The sequence below is a fragment of the Suricata suricatta genome, chromosome 10 (genome assembly GCF_006229205.1).
Source record: "Suricata suricatta isolate VVHF042 chromosome 10, meerkat_22Aug2017_6uvM2_HiC, whole genome shotgun sequence".
Taxonomy (NCBI): Eukaryota; Metazoa; Chordata; class Mammalia; order Carnivora; family Herpestidae; genus Suricata; species Suricata suricatta.
Genome location: NC_043709.1, coordinates 117418225 through 117433965, shown reverse-complemented (window position 1 = coordinate 117433965; position 15741 = coordinate 117418225). Strand labels below are relative to the sequence as shown.

Below are 15741 nucleotides of genomic sequence, written 5' to 3'. Positions count from 1 at the left end.
CTTAACCACCTGGAAGAAGAATCAGAACAAGAGCTTTCTCAACAGGTTCTTACTGCGAGCTCGCTTCTGGAAAAATCCTTGAAATCTGTGCAAAAGCGGGGAAAACAAGAATTTTCTCAAGAGATTGTTGTAGAGAATTCGCAGCTTGAGTATTCAAAGCATGTGACAGGCAAGAAGCTTCCTCCTGGAGGGATGCCCAGCCCTGATGTATCAGATCCTAAACAGTTCTCAGAATTTGCTAGAAAGAAGCCCACAAAAAATAAGAAATATGATGCTCCTGAAAGAATTGTTTGTCCTCAGAGTGGGTGCACAAAGAAGTTAAGGAATAGAGCTTCCCTGAGAAAGCATCTCCTTGTTCATGCTCCCCGAGATCATGTATGTGCAGAATGTGGGAAAGCATTCAGTGAGAAAGCAAAACTAAAAAGACATTTTCTGGTTCATACTGGAGAGAGGCCATTTCGGTGCACTTTTGAAGGGTGTGGAAAACGCTTTTCCCTGGACTACAATTTGCGTACCCATGTACACATCCATACTGGGGAGAAACGTTTTGTGTGTCTCTTTGAAAGCTGTCACAAGAGGTTTGTCCAGTCAAATAATATGAAAGTTCACATCTTAACTCATACAAAGACCAACAATAATCAGTGAAAGAGAAGATGGCAATAATCCTCAAACAGAATGAGCATATTAACAAAACAGTGATTTGGGGACAAATGTACCTTATTACTGTCTCCAGGAAAGAACTTTTTCAAGCAGCCTTGCATGGTATATATATTTTTTAATGTTACTACAATGCTCTATAATTTAGGATACCATTTTAGAGCATTTGTTAAGTGCTCTAAACTTCCAACAATGTATCTCCAACAGGAAGGTCAGTAATGAATTTACTTCAAAAGCATAATCCTTAATACACTATGAATTGGATTACTGGATATGGGACTTATTTTCACATGCTATAAATATGAAATTAACTTTGTTTTTAAAGTGTGTAGTTTCCAATTGTTTAGCTTTTTGCCTTTTAGGAATAGACTTCATGCTACATGTAATAATCCTAGAGAAGGAAAATTTTGCTGTAGATTGTCAATAAGTAGATGACTCCATTTTTAAAACAAATACATATTTTAATCTTTTTTTATCATTGTATGAAACTATACTGAAATCTTAGTTAAATTTGAATGGTTCTTTGATAGTGCTAATTCATTTGAGTCCCTTTTAGATATTTTAAAAGGAAAATCAAAGAAGGGTGCATTGAAAAGAGATGATACCAGGGGCACCTGGATGACTCAGTTGGTTCAGCGTCCGACTTCGGCTCAGGTCATGATCTCAAGGCCTGAGAGTTTGAGCCCTCTGTCGGGCTCTGTGCTGACAGCTCGAGCCTGGAGCCTGCTTCGGCTTCTGTGTCTCCCTCTCTGCCCCTCCCCTGCTCATGCTCTGTCGCTCTCTGTCTCTCAAAAATAAATAAACATTTTAAAATTAAAAAAAAAAAAACAGTAACTGCTCTTCAACATCAGTAAGAATCAGGAGCCTCTGGTACCCATGTGTCCGTGTGTCCTATCTCCTGGCTACTTCAAGGGAACATGCCAAGTTTCCAATAGCGACTTGAAGGGACTTTTGAAGTTTTTAAAGTCCACATCTTGAGCAAGCAGGGGTGTAAGAAAAATTGTGCATGTTGATGCCATGTGCTGGCTATAGGTTAAGGACTAGGGAAATTGTGCAAAATGATTCTACAAGCCCGTTGTTGGCAAAGGAGACTCAGAAGAAAGCTTCGTGTTTTTAAAGTCCTTTCCAAGTATACTGTAGTATAGAGGTGGAATTTAAGGAAAGGTATTATGCAGGCTGTGTTGTAGCTTATGGGCAAGTAATAAATTGTATCATGTATCTTGAATGTATCATAGATAAGCTGCTATATAACGATTGCCACTTCAGATAGCTGTGAAATTAGGTGATTAACTAGTTGTTACTTAACCTTCTAATTTCTGTACAAGTCTAATTACATGAAACAGAAGTTGGTGTTTTGAGTTTTTACTTTGCTTTTCTGTTTGGAGTGTCATTGTAACTACTGTATTGTAAATGATGGAAAATAATTGCCTATGTTAAAAAAAAATTAAAATGGAAAAAAAAGAAAAAAAAAGAAAGTCCTTTCCATAAAACGTTGTCAAGTGTATTAGCGTCATATGATTATGCAGGGGAAAAAAGTGTCATTTCATAAAATGAAGACTTTAGCTATATCAGAGCACCCAACTATAGTTAGCTCACTGCCTCAGTTTACCATGTTATACTGAAGAACACTGCTATTCCACGAGTGTAAACTATTATCAGTATGTTCCAATTAGGAAGTTCGACAGAATTTTCTGACTACTCAAGAAGATACAAATTTGGTTGTTTCGTTGTTGCGTAAGATACCACACATTACTACAGACTTACAAAAAAGCGATACTACATTCTTAGAATACTCCGTTGGGAAAGAACATTAGTTTTGTGTATCTCAGACCACAAATAACCTTCCTTCTCCAGCTTCCCAGACAAAAAGTATTACAAAGTAATCCAAATATCCCTTTCTTCTAACTCAAAAGCACTAACATCCAAGCAGAAACCGATAAAAAGGGAAAAAAAGAAACAGATACCTCTTCTGGCAGCCTGTAATTGCTCCTTGAAACACTCATACTTTTCTGAAAAGCAAGGAAAACCACTAACACTGAGGCCTTGGGAGGTTGAGTGTTTGGTTCTGAGAAATAACTCATCAAGCGTCGAAATGGCCCATGGCTCTCAGGGAGACCCCGCCACAGCTAAGCTCCAAGTTTAAGTGACAATGGAAAAAAACGTTCCCAAGTGGAAGCCATGGTAAATTGAAACTAATCCCACTGACCACGAACGAACGGCTACCAGCACACCACAATGGCAAAGGCAGATAGATCATCTTTACATAGGAAAAAAATGTAATGATTTCTAACCGAGTCGCAGGAATTTCTATCAAGCTCTTAATGTTTACTTTCAAATTCCTGCAAAACAGGCAGACTACATTGTACTGTTTTGCATCCAATGTCTTATGTATACAACAGTGGCCACGATCGCATCACTTCAGTATATGGCCTTGAATTCAGGCTAAGTAAGTTTGTGAAGTACTTTTACAGACCGGAGTAAATGCTTCTGGAGTTCTTTCAAAAAAATCTATATCTATTGCACAGGATTTAATTGACATAAAACAAAGGTGGGCAACTGTAGAGTGCATTTGGGTGAAGTGGAGTCCAGGCAGGTATTCTGAATATAATCCCCACAGAGAGAAATGGGCAGGAAATAACAAGGCGGGGGAGGGGAGGGGAAGAGGGAGGGCAATCCACTAAGAGTTCCGGGCACTCCCCTTCAGATTTATATCAAGCTGAACATATAATTAGATTTATACCTCTGAATGATATGTAATTTGTCACCAAGAACACCTGACTACCTGCGGCACCCCTACACTCACGGATGATGAATTTAGTGTGCAGCAGTATCGATCTCCATTACTTTCTGGTAACTAAAAAAATAAATGGGAATTTAAAGGGCTTAGGGGCATGCTGGAACGCTCAAAAGGACTGAAAACAAGGCAGGATGAACAGAAATGTCTAATGCAGGTGTTCGTTTTATAGAAAATAAAGGAATTTTGTTTAGCAAATATCTACTATATGCCAGATACTTTGTAGGGTAATTTATTTAATGACACATTGATCCTGACAACCCAGTGAAAAAGGTATGCTAATGCTACGCTTCCAGTGTAGACACTCTGAAGGGGAGTATGTAATCTGTGGCAGAACTGGTGGTAGGGTCCCCTCTCTAAGGAAAGAAAAAAAAAAAAACCTCAAGGCAACCTGGCTAGACTCGTTAAGTACATGACAATATCCTTCATGACCTTGTAACATGAAACCGCTTGATCAGAGTACAGGTTTGTGTGTTACCATATCTGGGAGACAAAAAAGTAAAAAATATACGAAAAACTACGCCACATGGCATTCGGGGCTCAGTTCTTTGGGTACAACCCAACTGAGCGGTGCCGGCTGGAATAAAGTTGCTTCCTGGAAAGGAAAGCCTCGGTGTCATGACTCTGTGTGCAAGAATCCTGCTACAAACTAAGATTTGAACCAGGTCCACCTCCAGGGCCCCTCTCGGCTTCCTTGTCTCTTGTGCTGTTGAAATGCCCTAAGTATTGCTTGGTCTGTGTCTACGGGGCACCAGAAAGACCAAAGGAGAAAATAAAATTGCAGAAAACGCATTTTTTTTTTTACACATAGCTCCCTTTTTTCATGCTTTCTTCATACTCTCAACAAGCACTTGGGTAGCTTAGTTTCTTTTACTTAGTTAACACTGTTGGCCAAAATACTCAGCAGTTTTGGCAGCATGTTATCCACAGTTTCAAACTACTGAAAGGACTACATGGAAAGAATACAAAACGACAGGAATATTCTTTAATACGCCCCCAAAAAGAACTGTTGAAGTTATATGTTGCAAATGGTCTTTGGAAAGGACGTGACATTTCATGTTGAAATAGCTCTTATAAATCTCTCGGTTCATCATGAAAATAGCAGTAAAACATAGCAGGCATTTACTGGCACCAGTCACCCAAGCCCAACAGTTTACAACCATGGAGTGGTCAGTGCGAATCCCGATAACAGGTTACCTGACATGGAGCAGAGGCAGTGCGTGCTTTTGTAAGAACAGGACTTCCAAGCTTGACCACTCCTGGAAACCGATGTGACCTGAAATAAATGAATGACCCTGGAAAAAAAAAATAACAACTATAAAGTAACATGGATATAAATTCTACTATTGTATATTTCGTAATTCTTTGCTCTTACATCTTATCCTTGCACAAATTCAACTGTCAATCAGATAAAGAAAATTACATTTTTGCTTATTTACCATTTAGCTCTGTAGATAACCAAACATTCTTTAAAATGGATAACATTAAATATCTAAAATAAAATCTAATTGATTAAAGTCGACTCTTGATCTAACCCCCATAAACAAATATTTTTATTGGCTTAAGTCGTGTCATAAATAGAATCTGAAATCAAATTAAATGAAGCTTCTAAGTTTACAATTGGATATTCAACATGCGCTTATGAAATTCTCCTGAGAGCATGATTCTTCAGTTTCTTCACGAAGTTCTGAAGGATGCCAGCCCGTGGAATGAGTTTAGTCTCTCCCGGGGCTTACACATTTGACATTGTTGTCTGTGCGAGTGGGGATGAAAGCTTAATTAAAGATCTAATCTGAGCATTAACAAAATAACTGCTTTTAGATGTTAACTACAGTAAATGTACTCATGGTAAATGTATAGGGGATAACATCTCTTAGCCGCTCAAACGATCACACATTCTGAACTGCTATCAGGGGTTGCGTCATTGAAAACTGAAAATTTACCAGGAAGGCTATGCAGAACAATGTCAAGGTCTGATCCTGCCTTCTGATAATCATGAAGTGATGGGCAACTTAGAAAGTCAACTATTTTGACTAAAAGATACCATATTCAGAAGGTGATTTTCCTAGATACAGGTACACAGAAAGGAAAGGATTTCAGAATTAAAATGTATTATTTTATAGATACCACCATGTATTTAACTAAACAACCAAGATTGCAAATCAGCAGTATCATCTCTGAATGAGAAAAACAAGAAAATTTATATGGGCTTTTTTTTTTTTTTAAGTAAGCTCTACACCCAACGAGTCTCATCCAACATGGGGCTTGAACTCATGACCCTGAGACCAAGAGTCACACGCTCTACTGAACAAGTCAGCCAACCACCCTTACATAGGCTTTAAAATCCCAAAACCAACAGGAAAGAATAAAAGCTCTTATTCTCTAATTTCAAACTAAGAGTGATAGAAACTACATAAGCTCATTAAATTCTTTCACCTATAAAAGAATAGCATAGGAAAAGAGGATTTTGAAAAAATTATTCCAGCTTAAAAATCCTCTGGTTCAAGTGAAACTCAATTGAATACTTTTGAAAGACTAATAAAAATTCTACAAATTAGCAAATACTCAAAAATCTTGGTCCCTTGGTCATTTAAAAACAATAGGCACAATTTCAAACAAGCAATTAGTTGAAGGATGGGACATATAAAATAAAACTGCAAAATCTAAGAGAAGAAAAAGGTTTGAATAAATTGGCTTTACCACAAAAAGTAATGAAAAAAAATCTCCTGGTAATGTGTGGTACCACAGTTGGGTTTTAATCAATTTTTAAGGAATATTTGTGACATTACTCAAAGGCTCTTAAGGCTTACAGAAATATAGACCTCAACTCATTTTACATTGCCAGATAGCTCTAATTTGACAATTACGGAAATAGGAACATAAAAAATAAATTGCAGAGCAACGTCACTTATGATCATAGTATAAAATTCTAATTAAATAGTTATCAATTCATTGAAAATCCTTATCTAAAAAAATATGTCCTGACCAATCAGACCTTTCCAAGAATGGAGGCTTGGTTTAACCTAGCCACTCTACCAATATAGTCAAGTAGATAAAAAAAATTAAAGGGTAAAATCAGACTTGGATCAACAAATATTGAGAAGCCTGTGGCAAAAAAAAATAATAATAATAATAGCCATTGCACACAAAAACACCTTAAGAAAATATTAAAAGTAAATAATTAAATGAAGATTAATGATCAACCCCCGAATAAATATCCTAAATGGCAAACAACAAAGCTATTTTCATTAAAATGAGAAACTAACTAGAGATTTAATCATTATTAATCACAGATAATATTAATTATCTTAGGCAAAATTATCTTATAGGTCTAGTAAATATAGTAGTCAGGAAAATAATATATTTAGTAAATAAAAGAAAAATACAGTTTTCATGTTTTGCCAATAATATAATTGTAAAAGTAAATATCCTCAAGACTTTTGTTTTTAAATAGTGACAAGTATGACTAAGAAAATCTGGTATGGTTAACCTATTTTTTTTAACTTTAACAATAAGACGCTAGACAAAGAAATAGAGATATTCTCATCACAATTACATTAATACAAAATATGCAGGAATAAGTCTAACAAGAAAAGGACAGAACTTTTATGAAGCACATTATAAAAACTTATTAAAGACCATAAACCTTGTGATTAAATAGAAAGAGATAATATATTTTTAGATGGAAAGATATTATGAAAATATTAATTTAGTAAAAATTTATTTGGAAGATAAATGAAATCCTAAAAACCTTCAATATTTAGAAAACATATAATATAGTCTTAACATCTATATAGGCAAGTAAGGAGTAAAGAGAATATGAACTCTGAACCCAGGCCCAGGGACTTCTAAAACTATGACTGAATTTATTTTAAGTCTGGTTTGCTGAATGTACTAAGAGAAGCATGGAATTATAGTATATCAAATAGACTGTTCCTGGTAATCTGCACGGTTCATTGTAAAACTCTTGCACACCCACATACACCAGAAGGGTGACATGAACAGCACAGTATAAAAATTAAAGAATGAGGGGACCAGCCTCTGTGGGTTAAACTGTCCATGCCAGCCTCGACCTCATCTTTTGCAAAGCATGCATCCGCTTTTAGAGCAATGGTCCAGAAGAGACTCCTTACATAATGTGAAAACATTAGAGACCAGACTTTATAATGCCTCAAATATGATACAGATATCATAAATAAATATTACCATATGGGATAAAAAGTCAGGAATACAATAAGCAAAACCGACCAAATGAGATTTGGTTCATGAATGCAAGAGTGGTTTAACATTTGAAAAATTCATGTTATGAGTAAATAAAAAATATGATGAGCATATGACTATTGTGATATTGAAAAAAGCACTTGACAAATTTTTACTTTCATATATACATATATGTATATGTACATATACGTACCTATATACATACATATATACATGTACACATATATATGTACATATACATAGATATACATATAAGTATACTATGTATTATATATATGAACATTATAAAAGAAGACAACATCTCTATCTGATAAAGCAAAACAATCTTTCAGCAAATTTATTACTTGCTCATATTTTTACATTGTAGTACTTGTTTTGCTTGTTGAGGGTGTTTGCTTCTTTAATACATTCCATCAAGGACAGAAATTACATTTTTTTTTCCCATAGGAAGTGTGTCTTGGGTTTTTCCCTTATTATTTTCTTTACTTTTTTTTTTCCTCTTCTTTTTTTGGTGGTGGGGGTGGTTATGTTTAAATGGAGTTGCTTTTACAACACCAAAGACTTACTCATCCATTTCCTACAGAAAAGGTAGCTACTTTTTGGCATGGACCTCAAGTATACTGTAGTATAGAGGTGGAATTTAAGGAAAGGTATAAAGCAGGCTGTGTTGTAGCTTATGGGCAAGTAATAAATTGTATCATGTATCTTGAATGTATCATAGATAAGCTGCTATATAACGATTGCCACTTCAGATAGCTCTGAAATTAGGTGATTAACTAATTGTTACTTAACCTTCTAATTTCTGTACAAGTCTAATTACATGAAAAAGAAGTTGGTGTTTTGATTTTTTACTTTGCTTTTCTGTTTGGAGTGTCATTGTAACTACTGTATTTTAAATGATGGAAAATAATTGCATATGTTAAAATAAATAAATAAATAAACGGAAAAAATTCTATAATGTAAAAAAATAAATAAACACTAAAAAATTATAAAACAAAAAGTTTAAAAATGTGTCAAGAAAAACAGTGGTTATTAAAACAAAGTTCTTTTTGGGAAACTCCATTATCTATGAGAGATATGCATACAACCTATAGCTAGAAATGAAAATACATAGTATCATCATTCTGCAACATGAAGGAAACACAACAAAAAAAATTTTTAAGAGGAAAATGTCCTACCATGATTTGTATTTGCTATGTGATCAGCATCAGGAAGGTAGCTGTCTCCACTGGTCAATCCTTTCATGAACTCCCAGTGTGAATCTTCTGTGAGAAATGGTTCCCAGCCGCAGAAACCAGACTCAAAGTCACACATGAGTTGATTTGCTGTTATACATGGGGGGCGGGGGGAGGAAGGATAACAGATGAGAAATTAAGTAGGAAACTTAATTCCTGAAATACAGACTGTAAATTAGCCAATCAGCTTTGGAGGGCAGAACCACCAGTCCACTTTGTAATAATTGTTTTCTGATTATGAGAATAGTTTCACTTTTTCCTCAAAGGCTTCCATGCGTTGTGTGAGATGTCACCCTTCTATATTTTTCTAACTACAAGTCTGGCACGTTTCATCCTGGCTGTGGCCACCGCTATGGTGCTTAGCGATGCACAGTGAAAGGAGAACTTTTCAGGGAGTAACTGATTCATTTGCCAAGACCAACAAGATTCTACTGCTGAGTCAGTAGTTTTAAAAGATCCATTTGAAAGAGGGGAATTGATTCTGGGCACCCGAACAGTTTGCAATTGGTGCCTCAGTATTCATTCTGTTACACTATCTTAACAGTTCCTCAAAAAAAAAAAATTGCGTACTCACGTTGGGATTGCAGGTAACTGAGACATTCTGAACTTTCCTTTTTGCTTCCCTCTTAATATACAGCTAAACGTCAGGAAACACCTAAGTTTCTACATTGATCACAAAAGAGAACAGTATGGAGTTTCCTCAAAAAGTTAAAAATCGAACTCCCATATGGTTTAGCAATTGCACTACTAGATACTTGCCCACAGGACACAAAAATACTGACTCATGTGTCCCAATGTTTATAATATTGGGCATTATTTACATTCACCAAATTATGGAAAGAACCCAAATGTCCATCAACTGATGGATGGATAAAGAAGATATGGCATATATGTACTCTTCAAAAAGAACAAAATCTTGTCATTTCCACTGATCTGGATGGAACTAGACAGTATTATGCTAAGCTAAATAAGGCAGTCAGAGAAAGACAAATACCATATTTCACTCATATGTGCAGTTCAAAAAGCAGATGAACGCAGAGGGGGATAAAGACAGGCAAACCAGGAACAGACTCTTAAATACAGAGAACACACATGGTTACCGGATGGGAGGTGGGCGGGGCATGGGTTAAACAGGTAATGAGTATCAAGGAGGGTGCTTGTCCTGAGGAGCCCTAGGTGTTGTATGTAAGTGAGGAAAGACTAAATTCTACACCTGAAACTAATAACAGTGTGTGTTAACTAATTTGAATTTAAATTAAAACTTGGAGAAAAAATAATAAGTAAATAAGTAAATGAAATAACTTTTTTTAATGTTTTATTTATTTTTGAGACAGAGGGAGAGACAGAGCATGAGCAGGGAGGGGCAGAGAGAGAGGGAGACACAGAATCGGAAGCAGGCTCCAGGCTCTGAGCTGTCAGCACAGAGCCTGACGCGGGGCTCAAACCCACGAACATGAGATCATGACCTGATCTGAAGTCAGAGGCTTAACCAACTGAGCCACCCAGGCACTCCTGAAATAACTTTTAAAAAAGGACTAGTTCTGGACTAACTCAATATTTGGGATAAGTTTCATAGCATCTTTACCAGTTCTGCCACCAAATTAGTGAGAAAAATCCAGCAGGACTGGATAGTAAACTAGAAATTCCAACAACCTAAAAACCTGAAATTAGTTTTTATGAGATTAAATTCCCTCTACCCACAATAAGAATCATAGTATCAGGCTATCTTGGGTAATGACTTGGGGAGTAAATTAATACAATTTAAGAATTTATTTCCAAATACTCCTTTTCATGCATACGCATTTTCAGAACACTGGGACAAAATAATTCTTGGTCAGAACATATTCAAAGTTTTGACAAACTCCAAGTTTTAACAAGCTCCCGAGGATCAAAATGCTATTATCTTGAGGCGCCTGGGTGGCTCAGTCAGTTGAGCATCCAACTTAGGCTTAGATGATGCTCTCACGGTTTGTGGGTGCGAGTTCCTGGTCGGGCTCTGTGCTGACAGCTCAGAGCCTGGAGATTGCTTCAGATTCTGTCTCCTTCCCTCCCTCCCTGTCTCTCTTTCTCAAAAATAAACAAACATTTAAAAAAATTAATGCTATTATCTTCAGTAATAAGAACAACAGACAAGTTACTGGAAGTACCCAGTGTGGTACCAGGGGTTTTGCATATATTACCATTTGTCCCCTCAAATACCTGACACAGTATGATCATCCCTCAAAGAGAAATGCCACTCTCAGTACTTCTCTGTGGTAAATTAAGTAACCAGAACATCTGGGCATTGACGTATCTGTCACCAAAGTTATGAAGCCTCCCTAAACCAGGCACTACAGCCCCAGGTGCCTGCTCCTAACCATTATTTTCCATTTTAAATCATAGGACCAAATTGACCAGTATATTGAATAAGCTCACTATATCTTAATAACAAAAGATTTTCAAATTTCTATAAATAGGGATGCCTGGTTTCATGACCAGTTGGTTCATCACTAACACGTCAACTCTTAAGGCACTGAAGTCCGCTATGGAAGTAACACAACCACTTAAAATTTCTCTACGTCTAAGCATTTAGATCTCAGAGCTATTCTTACTTAGACAGTCATATAATTGATAGATATGCTTTTTTTTTCTTTACAAGAAAATACTGCATTCTCCCTGAAATGGATTTCCCGAATAAAGAAACACAACTACATTATAATAATGAAAAGATGTTTCATACCACCTAATAGTGAATCGATATGACAAAGAAATGCCATTCACCCATGTACTTAACTGGAACTCTTCTGGATTGTGTTTTTCTTTGTTCAGCTCTGGCTACAGAGTTCAGAGGGTACTACTGATAAAAAGTTAATCCTCAAAGAGGAATCTCTTCTGTTTTTTGACAGTCTTACGCACCAGTAACAAGCAGTGACTGTTTCCCTGGCCATCTGGAAAATCCTCTGGTCTAATTCCTTGGTTCTCTATGAACTTTGCCACTTATTAGGTGACCTCCGACTCTTCTCAGTTGGTAGGGTGTAGAAATACGCAAGACTCGAAATACGAATCTGACCTCTGAAATGTGCTTAAAGGCTCCAAATCCTTGGTTTTGGAAATGGTAAGGAATTCTTCCACCTACTCCCATGGCTACCCAGAATTCTTCCCTGGAGTAGAAAATTTTCCATGGGCAGGGTGACCATCCGATTGGGTTGCCGCAATTTATGCCTGTTATCTTAGCATAATACTTACCTCTTTTTTCTTTCCCTTTTAGGTGTCCCTTTTTGGGTAATAAATTCAACACTGCCCTGTTGGGCGATATATATTAATACATAAAGGAAATAATTCTCATTCACGGCAGGCGGCCACTGATGTAACCAGCAACCGTCCTATTAACCGACTAGGCAACGCTATGAAACGGCAATAAATAACTTTGGATTGTATAAATGCTGAAATGTGGCTTTAGGAGAAAAATTGGTTTCTTTCAGTATCTAGATGTTGCACTAGTTAAAATGTCAATCGTTGCACTTTCTACAAAACACGAGAAACCCTCTGTCCTTTGAAAAATGAAAATGTGTTTTTAAAATCCCTCACCCTAAAGATATGTGGAAGCAAAATGGCACAGTCCCTTCTATAAAAATCTTGGTGAATTGCTCAGCTGTTTCTACCAATGACATTTATCCCAAAGGACGTTTTTTAAAGCTAAGTATTCTAGAATTTAACTGTGCTATAAAATATAAATCAAAATCCTGTCACCAAAATTTAGGTTCTTCCATTAAAATTCCCCTACATAATTCAAAAAGTTTAAGTTGTAATTGTAAATATCTGAAAACACCAGGAAAGCCAACCACATTCTGGCCACTAATAAATGTCTGACACCATGTATGTTAAATGCTAAATATTTATAAAACCTAAAACGTCATCTAGTCACATTACAAGCAGAAGGTGTTCATCACAGTGATTATTTGGTTGCTTTTATTTTAAATTCCTGTGATTACAGAACACATTTCACTATTTCTAATCAGAGTATGAGAAATGACACTGTTCATAATTTTAGTGAAATTTTGCTGAGTTCATCAGAGTAATATTTTAAAATTATGACAAGGCTTTCTCTTGCATATTTAACCACTGCAGCATATTGGCAGGAGAAAAAATTCACTGTGGCAGCGGAGGGAAATTCTTCTGGATTACGAAAATTAAAATATTTATGAATCTTCTAGTTCAGAAGTAAATCATTTTTCTGTTATATAAGGGGAAAAAGTATCTATGGGAATAAGTGGGGAAAGTTCCATTTCATAAGCATATATTAGATCTTAATATGATAATATTAAACATTTAAATACTTACTGAGAAACCACAAGGATCTTTTCTCTATTACATGTATATTTCCCTTGCCTGCAGGAAATTCTTAGCATAACTTTTCAAAATATGAAAGACATATTTTGAAAGAGACAGTACTACAATACACATTAAATGTGCTGCATTGAATTCTTGGATAAAACTTCTTTCACTAGAATACTGTATCAACTTCTCCTTTATTTTTTTCCTACTTCTCCTTTAAAGTGTCACCACTCGGGGCACCTGGGTGGCTCAGTCGGTTAAGCCTCTGTCTTTGGCTCATGTCATGATCTCACAGTTTGTGAGTTTGAACCCCGCGTCAGGCTCTGTGCTGACTGCTCAGAACCTGGATCCTGTTTCAGATTCTGTGTCTCCCTCTCTCTGCTCCTCCCCCTCTCATGCTCTGTCCATCAAAAATAAATAAAACATTAAAAAAAATTTTTTTAAACATAAAATGTCACCATTTATACTAGCATTTTAAATGCTCTGAAAATAAAATCCTACAATTAAAAGAGGGTTTTTTTCCTCCAGAATTTCCCATACCGTTTGACTCGAACACAGATCTGTCCAAACCTCCATCCTTTTTGAAACACACATATAGTCTTTTTCCGTGTTATAATTGAAAAGATACACATATTAATTTATTTTTGTGTGGTAAAATATAGGTGGCATAAAACTTATTGTTTTAACCACTTTATGTGTACAGCTCTGAACTGAGTACATTCACACTGTTGGGCAATCATCACCAAAATGCATCTTCCAGAACTTCATCTTTGCAAAGTGAAACTCCATACCTAGTAAACACCAATTCCCCACCTTCCCCTCCCCCACCTCAGCAATGCCCATTCTGCTTTCCGACTCTATGAACTTGACTCCTCTGTGTACCTGACGTAAATAAAATTATACAATATTTGTCTTTTTGTGACTTTTTTCATTTAGCATCATGCCTTTAGGGTTCACCCACATGGAATATATCTGGAAATTAGGGATATTTTATATGTAAGTTGTTCATCTTGTGTTTACTTTTAGATATGTTTGAAACAAGGTATATTTTAATTATTTTATTAGAAATGTTTAAAAACAGGGGCACCTGGGTGGCCCTGTGGTTAAAAGTCCAATTCTTGGTTTCAGCTCAGGTCATGATCTCACAAGTCCGTGGGGTCAAGCCCCACATCAGGCTCTGTGCGCACAGTGCAGAACCTGCTTCGGATTCTCTTCCTTCCTCTCTCTCTGCCCCTGCCCCACTCATGCTTGCTCCCTCTTTCTCTCAAAAAAAAAAAAAAATAAATAAATAAATATTTTAAAGGAATATTTAAAAATACATAGCAAGGCAATGTCTCTCTTTGATACAAGATCATATTCATAAATGTCCAAAATCTATTCTTTGGAATAATGCAGCATTTGTCCCGAAACTGGCTTTTTTCATGTAGCATAATGACTCCACTTACATGAGGGACCTAAAATATTCAAACTCCTAGAAGCAGAGAATAACACAGTGGTTATGGGGGTGGGGAGGAGTACAGGGAAATGGGGAGTTGTTCAATGGGTACAAAGTGTCAATTATGCAAGATGAATCCGTTTAGAAATCTCATCCACAATACAGAGTCGACAGGACTGTATTGTGCATTTTTTTCACCAACTGTTCGCAATACTTCTGTTTAGGGCTTTGTTGAAAAGACGGCCTTTCATAAATTATTTTCAGAAGGAAGAGACAGAAGAGGGGCACGGGTAAAAAAAAAAAAACCTCACTTTGCTGCCGGCTAAGACACGTTCGGTAGGACCGTTTTTCACATTCGTTTAGATGATGTACTTGAGGGGCGCCTGGGTGGCTCAGTCGGTTAAGCGTCTGGCTTTGGCTCAGGTCATGATCACACGTTCGTGTGTTCAAGGCCCGCGTCAGGCTCTGTGCTGACGGCTCGGAGCCTGGAGCCTGCTTCAGATTCTGTGTCTCCCTCTCTCTCTCTCTCTCTGCCCCTCCCCGCTCATGCTCTGCCTCTCTCTGTCTCAAAAATAAATAAAACACTAAAAAAAAAAAAAAAGTTTAGATGATGTATTTGAAACTCCAAGTGCGGTCACAGGTGTTTGCCTTTGAAACCCCCAAAATTTAGGGTCGGAGTGGTGAAGTTTTCCGGAGCAGGAGCATCGAGTCTGTTTACAACTTCGACAGGTGCTATCTTCCACTCGGGAAAGGTTCTTAGACTTCTGACAAGTTCTGCAAGCCGGCCTTGGGGGTGCCCTGGACACGTCACACCTGGGCACTCCGCCATCGGACGCTGCAGTCCTTGCAGTAACCACCCGATTTCTGCTCCAAGAACTGGGAAGCCTCAGCCCCGGCGCGGCTGGGGCTCCCCGGCGGACACCCCTCTCCCTCGAGACTGGCTCCCGGCGTCACCGCGGTCCCGGTCCCTCCCGCCAGCCCAGGCGCGCGCCGCTGGGGCCGCCACGCCTCCCCGACCCCCGGCCGGCGCTCGCTCCCCGCGGTCTCGCCGCCTTCCTGGAGGCGGTGCGGCGTCCGGAGGCCAC

The 15741-nt window shown here is 37.5% G+C and overlaps 2 protein-coding genes across 2 annotated transcripts in view; one reads left to right on the top strand and one right to left on the bottom strand.

The window, feature by feature from the left end:
* The window catches only part of MALRD1 (MAM and LDL receptor class A domain containing 1), a 759741-nt gene that overhangs the window by 653146 nt on the left and 90854 nt on the right, over nucleotides 1–15741 (bottom strand). The window contains exons 13-14 of the mRNA XM_029955581.1: nucleotides 8851–8997; nucleotides 4649–4746 (exon numbers count right to left, since the gene is read on the bottom strand). Coding sequence (XP_029811441.1) covers nucleotides 4649–4746; nucleotides 8851–8997 — 245 coding nt within the window. The remainder of the gene's footprint in view (nucleotides 1–4648; nucleotides 4747–8850; nucleotides 8998–15741) is intronic.
* LOC115305570 (zinc finger protein 42 homolog) lies at nucleotides 7–645 on the top strand (the record flags this gene model as incomplete). Its single annotated transcript, XM_029955824.1, has 1 exon — nucleotides 7–645. A coding segment is annotated over one exon (639 nt), but the record flags the coding sequence as incomplete, so codon positions are not given.